The sequence below is a fragment of the Otolemur garnettii genome, unplaced genomic scaffold (assembly GCF_000181295.1).
Source record: "Otolemur garnettii isolate 467f Iridium unplaced genomic scaffold, OtoGar3 scaffold00058, whole genome shotgun sequence".
Taxonomy (NCBI): Eukaryota; Metazoa; Chordata; class Mammalia; order Primates; family Galagidae; genus Otolemur; species Otolemur garnettii.
The window spans coordinates 8,968,370-8,976,663 of record NW_003852453.1 but is presented as its reverse complement, the minus strand read 5'-3'; the positions used below and the strand labels follow the sequence as shown (position 1 = coordinate 8,976,663).

General features: G+C 48.0%; 1 protein-coding gene across 1 annotated transcript; it reads right to left on the bottom strand.

Moving 5' to 3' along the window:
- Positions 1-2,030: 2,030 nt before the first annotated feature.
- Positions 2,031-3,332, bottom strand: LOC100941360 (metallothionein-1E). The gene is made up of 3 exons (XM_003792555.3): positions 3,211-3,332; positions 2,608-2,673; positions 2,031-2,258 (listed from the first exon to the last, which is right to left on the bottom strand). The coding sequence occupies exons 1-3, from the start codon at positions 3,236-3,238 to the stop codon at positions 2,167-2,169; spliced, it is 186 nt and encodes a 61-aa protein (XP_003792603.1). The 5' UTR covers positions 3,239-3,332; the 3' UTR covers positions 2,031-2,166.
- Between the last annotated feature and the right edge of the window lie 4,962 nt (positions 3,333-8,294).

The following is an 8,294-nucleotide window of genomic DNA, read 5'->3' as shown; positions in this document are numbered from 1 at the left end:
CATTAAATAAAACCTCAAAACAAGCAGGTTTTTTCTTCCATTCTCCTGACTATTGCATTACATATGGACTGTGCTGTGCTGGTCCCTTTTTAAATCACTTTTGTTCTTTGAACTCTCCCAACAATCTTACAGGGAAATACTGTTTATGAACAACTACAACAAAAAGAGATCAATTGACTAGCTCTGCGGCCTCTCTGTGTTTCAGTTCCCATCTCATAAGTCAAGAGCAAAATTGGTCCACCTGAAAGGGCCCACATACCTTAGAACCAAAACAGGCAGGTTTAACAGCCAGTGACATCATGATCTGTCAGTTGTGGCCAGGGCAAGAGGCCAGCTGAAGTATAGCTTCATTCATCCCTTTCCTCACAAGCTGTGTGGCCTTGGGCAGGCTGCTACTCAGGAAGATGTACAATCATTCCAACCCCTGCATATGTAGTATCCTGGTCATCAGGTCTGTGTCTCTCATTCACAAAATGACACAAAGGATAAGCCAGGCTTTGAAGTCTGCTCAGATGCTGGGCTGTGTCTTATGGAAGAGGACTTTGCAGATGGTTATGCACACTCCTCCTGGCTGTGGATCAGCCAGGTTCCCATTCCTGGCATCCAAACCAGAGCAATGCTTCTCAATCTATGAGCCTTTCTCTGGGAGTTTGTTGGAATTTAACAGGGTTCCTTGCCCAAGTAAGTCAATGTGGAGAGAATGATCATAACCACCATTGTTTATTAAGCCCTAGCCAGGAACCAGGCCACTCTCTCATTTATTCCCTACATTGACCTATATAATCTCCTTCCTACAAATGAGGAACCAGAGGCTCAGAGAGTTTCAGTGACTTGCCTAGGCCAAACAGCCAGTAAGTGTGAAGTGGGCTGGGAGCCAGGATGCCAGACACATGCCCATTCACACAGGCTGACATCTAACTGAGAACTGACAGGTAAGCCCAATCTTTACTTGTAGGCAAGAAACCACATCTTCCTCTTTGGTTGGATATCAAAAAGGACTCTCTCAGCAAATAGCCAGAGGACCAAGCCAGGGGCTTTTTTTACAAGTCACTAGGGGCTTACTCCTTCCTAATGGGAACCACCACACCCTCCAAACTGCAGAACCAGCTGTCACCCTGGCATTGACAGATACGAAGTACGTCATGTGGAACCAGTGATCATACACCCTTCCTCTGGCCAGAAAAATGCTGGGCAATTCCCTCCAAGTCCCTAATCCCCCTGCTGGTCTGAAGCAGCCATGGGCTAGAATTTGAAAGAGGACAAAGTTCAGCCTGCCCTGGGAGGAACTTGCAAAGATTCAGAGTCAAGTCACAAGAGGGAGCTCTCAGGTCAAGGAGTGTCTTGTCAGTGGCACTGGGCAACTTAAGACTGATGGTTCCTTGAGGGGATGCACTGGTCAGTGTTGCTCAAGATGTGTGGGCCACAGATGGGGCCAGTCTGCAGTGCACACTCTTGATGAACATATGGGCAGAGGTTGTGAATCTTTAGTTTTCCTGTTACTTCTTCATGAATGTATTGAAGTTTTTCCAGTTGAATCTAAAACATGGGTTTTATATTTTGTGTTTGATTTCATTATCTCCGGAGCTAATATCATTTTATTGGCAATGGTTTATGTCTGTGACGGATAGGAAATAAAAGCTGTTCCTTCACTGTGGAATTTGAGAAGCCCTGTGTAGGGTTTAAGCAACCGGGGAGTTGGATTCCAACCCCTATAGTGACTTTCAAGGCTGAAATCCAATAAGAAACGGAAGCTGGGCAGGGAAATCAGAGAATGAAAATAAGAGATGAAGAAGTTTTGATGCCATCAACCCTTGACGTGAGAACAGAGGGACCCTGTATCTGTCCACGCCCCTAATCTGGCACAATGCAATTCCATTATACGGAAAAATGAAGTTCAGTGGTTTTGCTGAAGGCACTCAGATTGCTCCGGACTAACATTCCCACCCAGAGCCCAGATGTCTGCGCCCCCAGTTCAGTCCCCTACCCCAGTCCCTTATTTCCAAGGCATGCAAAGACAACCAGAGTCAGAATCAAGTCAAAAGTATTTTATTATCATTCACATGTTTCTTGGGGAAAGGAAAGCAGAAAACAGGTCAGGGTTGTATAAAAAAAAATCCAGGTTTGTACAGGCATCTATTTACATCTGGGAGCAGGGCTATTTTGAAATCAGGCACAGCAGCTGCACTTCTCTGATGCCCCTTTGCAGATGCAGCCCTGGGCACACTTGGCACAACCCACAGGGCAGCAGGAGCAGCAGCCTGGGGAAGAAAGGGGAGAAGAAAAGGTCAGAATAGATTTAACCAGACACCTCAGCGCCCCGGTAGCAGCTGTGGCACACGCTCTGCCCTCAGCCCTAGGGGAAGCTTTTGTCAGGATGGCATCGCTCTGTTCTGAGACAACTGGTGGTATCTTTGGGGTTTGTGTCCCAATACCAAAAGGCTGCCCTGCACCATCTGATCTCAGGGCAGACAACCTTAGGAGGAATGACACATCCCACAGCGGAAAAGGAAGGTCATTTCCTGGAAGCACCACACTCTCAGAACCAGCTCTGGGTCGCCCTCCCAATCTTAGCACAGCGCAGATCCCCAGGGAAGGCCCCACACTCACTCTTCTTGCAGGACGTGCATTTGCACTCTTTGCATTTGCAGGAGCCAGCACAGCTGCAGGAGCCACCTGCGAGGAAGGGAATGACAGGCAGTGAGCAAAGAGGGAGAAGCAGAAGACAGGGCAGCGGAGCCATAGCTCTCCAGTGTCCCCGATCTGCCCTCAGCCCTCAGAGCTCCCTTCCCACTCAGGGCAGAGGAAGAGAAGCTCCAATCTCTCTCTCTTCATGCTGGGAAGGGCAAGTGTCCTCCTGTTTTAACCCCACAAGGAAGGTCCCAGGCTCCAGACACAGCCCAGGCAGACTAAAGAGGCAATGTTCCCTGCCTCCCATCCGTCTGACTGCTCAGAGCCTGGACAGGGAACTTGGGCCCAGATGGCCCCACTGGGCGATGCGGAGCAGGTCAGCCTGAAGTTTTGGTACTCCCAGCTCTCGAGAGGCACAGGTGGGATGGAAATGCTCCCTGGAGGTTGGGCAGGTAGACAGCTCCAGAAGAACTAACGGAGTTCAGTTCAGAACTTAAAATGAGACCTCTTCAAACCCAGGGACAATCTATCCTAGATCGGGAAAATGGGTGATATAAAGACCAAAAAAACGGCGTCTCTTACCAGTGGCGCAGGAGCAGTTGGGGTCCATTTCGAGCCGAGGTGAGGCCGCAGTTCCGAGGCGACTAGCGAAGAGTCCGTGAGACGGGTGGGAGGCGCGGTGGAGCCCAGGCGCCTGGAGCCCCCTTTATGGTCAGGAGAGGCCCGGGCGCAGAGGCCCCGCCCCTTGCCCCCGCCCCGCGGAGTCGCGCCGCCCGCGGGCCGGCTGTGCGCAGCAGGCCGGCCGGGCGCGGGAGCTCGGAGGCCGGGGCCGTGCGCACCGTTGGGGGCCGCCCGTTTGGCGCCCGCTAGTGCGGGAGGGGCCGTGCGCCTGCCGGTACACCGCGTCCCCACTGTGCTGCCTGCCCCTCGCGATTTCCCCCAAGTTACTGGTAACGCCTACCCAGAAACTTCCCGGAATTCAGCCCGGGTCATGATATCCCCACATTCAGCCCCCACTGCTGTCCTTCGCCTTTCCTGGAGCCCGGGTGCAACCCCAGCCTGGTGCTCACGTCCCTAGATCGATAGGAGTGGGGGTAGATAGCAGCGAGGGAATGGTGTGCAGCACACAAGATGTGACCTTTACTCGTCCCCACCCTGGCGATCCTGAATTGCCTGTCCATGTCCCCAGCGTGGTCCTTCTGCTGGTTCTTACCGTACACAGCAACCGGATGGACTCCGGGCTCTGCTTGCCTCACTGCCTCCCATTCTCCATGTCTGAGAGGACGTGCGGGAACATCTGTCTAGGTCCTCCCTGTAGAAAATTCTCCAAGGGCTCCCCTAACAGCCAACCCTACCCATACCACTCCAGGTTTGAGAGTCTGAAAAATCTGAGACGCCCCCAAGGGAGGGGTCATTTTAGGTGACTTGCAGACCCTACATTAAATAAAGAGGCAAGAAATGTGGTAATTGACCTTTCATTATTCCTATGACTCCGCAATTAGTCTGTATCAACATCTGTTTAATCATTTGATTCTTTGAACCCTCCCAAGAACAATAAAAGGGCAATAGTTTCCTAATAGGAAAACTGAGGTTTAAGTTCAGCTAATTTGCCTAAGGTTATAGAGTGAGACAAAAGTGCCGCTGTATCGGATTAGCTTTTTGAAGGAAGAAGTAGGGGAAAGGATAAAGATTTCTTTCACTGTGAATATGTCTTCAACACCACTGTCCTCAAAATCTTTTAGGCAGGAGCAAACCTCAAGCTCAACCTGGACAGCTTTTAAAGTGATAGAGAAGGAAAAAATAAATAAATAAATACAGACATAGTATATTAGAGTAAGCTATGTCTGGAAGTTAGATTGAGCCTTCATTTCTGCATTGATAAAGAATTTAGTTTTTCGGCTTGGCGCCTGTGGCTCAAGCAGCTAAGGCGCCAGCCACATACACCTGAGCTGACGGGTTCGAATCTAGCCTGGGCTTGCCAAACAACAATGATGGCTGAAACCAAAAAATAGCTGAGCGTTGTGGCAGGTGCCTATAGTCCCAGCTACTTGGGAGGCAGAGGCAGGAGAATCCCTGAGCCCAGGAGTTGGAGGCTGATGTGAGCTATGGTGCCTTGGCATTCTACCCAGGGTGACAGCTTGAGGTTCTGTCTCAAAAAAAAAAAAAGATAATTTAGGTTTTTTTTTGTTTGTTTTTGCAATTTTTGGCTGGGGCTGGGTTTGAACCCACCACCTCCGGCATATGGTGCTGGTGCCCTACTCCTTTGAGCCACAGGCACTGCCCTAAAAGAATTTAGTTTTTATTTAAATATGTCATAGGTGATTTTATGTGTCAGCTTGGGTAGGCAAAGTGCCTAATTCCTTTGTCAAACATCAATCTACTCTAGATGTTGCTGTGAGGTTATTTTTTTTTTCTGATATGATTAACATTTAATTACACTATGAGTAAACTACATATTAGAGATGATTTGTAACGTATTATCTGCCTATCCAATCTGGGAGTGTCCAGAGAATGCACCTTTCAGCTCAACAGTGAGAAATAAGTTTTTGTGCAGTTCCCCAGTGTCCTTGGAGAGTTCTGTGGTCACTATTCCCTTTAGTTAGAGATTGCAATGGGAATTACTGAATTGGGAAACCTGTATGCAATGGAGATGATTGGATCTCAATGTGGCAGGAGCCAGGGAAAGACACTAAATTGTCAAAGGCAAAGTTGGGCATGGTTATGGTCATGGACAGCACAGTCAGAGCAGAAGATCCTGACTTGCAGAGTCCTGTGGTGTTGACTGGTTGATTATGGCATTCTTAGGAATGAAATAGACGGACTGAAATCTTACTTCATCTGCATAAGCATAATTTCTGTTTCCTGTCCCCAGGCTCTGCTGGTCTCAAGGTCTTAGTTTCAAAGGGAGGAATGCTTCTACTGGGAGATACAACAATGATTCCATTGGACTGGAAGTTAAGATTGCCGCCAGGCCACATTGGGTTCCCCTTACCTCTGAATCAACAGGCAGAGTTGCTACACTCACTGGGGTGATTTATTGTTATTACCAAGAAGAAACTGGACTATTATTGCAGAATGGAGGTAAAGAAGGAAATGTCTGGAATCCAGGAGATCCTTAGTATGTCTCATACTGCTACCTTGTTCTGTGATTGAAATCAGTGAAAGACTTTAACAACCTAATACAGGAAAGATACTAATGGGCCAGACCCCTTAGGACTGAAGATTTGGTTCACTCCACCTTGTAAAGAACCATGCCCCACTGAGGTGCTTCCTGAGGACAAAGGGAATACCAAATAGGAGGTTATAAATACCAGATATGACCACATGACCAGTTACAAAAACAGAAAAGAGGAACGTAATTGTTATGTTTCTTCATTATAAATCATAAATTTATAAATTCTTATAAATCATAATGGTTATTGTTATTAAACTCTAGCCAGGAGTCAGGCCACTCTTATTTGATGCCTGCATAGAGATAGAGTTTTCCTTCTAGAGATGACAGAAGGAGGCTCAGAGAGTTTCAGCAGCTTGCCCAGGCCACACAGCCAGTAAGTGGTAGAGTGGGCTGTGAACCAGGACTGCCTGACAACAAGACTCTTGTGTTTCCCATAGGCTGACTTCTTTCCATAAGGCCACAGAGCCACAGGGCACCTTCAGGCAAGTGTGTTCCTTATTCCTGGGCCAAGTTCCCTTTGATTGAACATCAAATAGCACTCCCTCAGCAAATAGCCAAAGGGAGAAACTGTTGACTTTAATTATAAGTCACCAGGGCCTTACTCCTTCCTAATGGGCACCACCACACCCTGGCATGGACAGATACGCAGTACTTCATCTGGAACCAGTGAGCAGACACCCTTCCTCTGGCCAGGAAAATGCTGGGCATTCCCTCCAAGTCCCTAGTCCCCCTGCTGGTCTGAAGGAGCCAGGGGCTGGAATTTGAAAGAGGGGCAAGTTCAGCCTGACCTTGAGAGGAACTTGCAAAGATTCAGAGCCAAGTCACAAAAGGGAGCTCTCCGGGGTCAGGGAGTGTCCTTTCAGTGGCACTGGGCAACTCAAGGCTCCTTGAGGGGATGCACTGGCTGGTGTTGCTCAAGGTGTGTGGGCCACAGATGGGGCCGGTCTGCTGTTTCCAGTCTGCAGTGCACACTCTTGAACAAACATGTAGCATTTGTATTTTTTACTTTTTTCTGCTGTATTGTTTTTTATTTATTTTCTTATTTTAGATTAATATGAGGATACAAATGATTATGTTACAATGTTTGCATTGGTCAGGTAAGGTCCCTGTTGGAGTTGTGCCCCTCACCTAGGAGCTGTGCCGTACACTCTTACATTGTGCCCGTGATGGGTCTTTTACTTCTTCTGTTTTGTTCTCTGTATATTTATTGAAATTTTTCTGTTGAATCTAAAAAGTGGGTTTTGTACTGTGTATCTTCTTAAATTTCATTTTCTTATTCATTAAATTTTTCCCATCTGTAACTGATAGAAAAAAATGGGTCATTCACCACAGGGATTTTAGAAGCGTCATATAAGAACCTAGCAATTGGGTTCTCTGGTAGGTCGAGGTGGGTGGATCGCCTGAGTTCAGGAGTTTGAGACCAGCCTGAGCCAGAGGGAGACCTCATCTCTAAAAACAGCTGGGCATTGTGGTGGGCGCCTGTAGTCCCAGCTACTCGGGAGGCTGAGGCAAGAGAATTGCTTGAGCCCAAGTTGGAGGTCACAGCACTCTCCCTCTAGAGAGGGTAGAGACTCTGTCTAAAAAAATAAAAAAAAGGCATCACCTCTGGCTCAGTGAGTAGGGCACTGGCCCAATATACTGAGGGTGGTGGGTTTGAACCTAGCCCCAGCAAAACTGCAACAACAACAAAAAATAGCTGGGCATTGTGGCAGGTGCCTGTAGTCCCAGCTACTTGGGAAGCTGAGGCAAGAGAATTGCCTAAGCCTAAGAACTGGAAGTTGCTGTGAGCTGTGAAGCCAGGACACTTTACCAAGGGCAACAAAGTGAGTCTCTGTCTTTAAAAAAAAAAAAATTCTAGCAATTGGGAAGGCCAGGGGCTGTGGCTCACACCTGTAATTCTAGCCCTCTGGGAAGCCAAGGTGGATGAGTTGCTTGAGCTCAGGAGTTGAGACCAGCCTGAGCAAGAGCCCAGACCTTGTCTCTAAAAATAGCCTTGCATTGTGGTGGGCACCATAGTCCCAGGTACTTGGGAAGCTGAGGCAAGAGAATCTCTTGAGCCCAAGAATTTGAGGTTGCTGTGAGCTATGATGCCATAGTACTCTACTGAGGGTGACAAAGTGAGACTCTGCCTCAAAAAAAAAAAAAATCTAGGAATTGGGAAGTTGGATTCTAACCCCTGTAGTCCTTTCTAGCCTAAAATCTGAGGAACCAAAGTTGGGCAGGGAAACCAGACGATGAAAATAAGAAATGAAGAATATTTCTGTGCCATCAACCCTTGACATGAAAACAGAGGGATCCTGTATCTGTCCCCATCCCTAAACTGGCACAATGCAATTCCATTATACGGAAAATGAAGCTCAGTGGCTTTGCTGAAGGCACTCAGATTGCTCCGGACTAACATTCCCACTCAGAGCCCAGGTGTCTGCACCCCCAGTTCAGTCCCCCACCCCAATCCCTTATTTCCAAGGCACACAAAGACAACCAGTCAGAA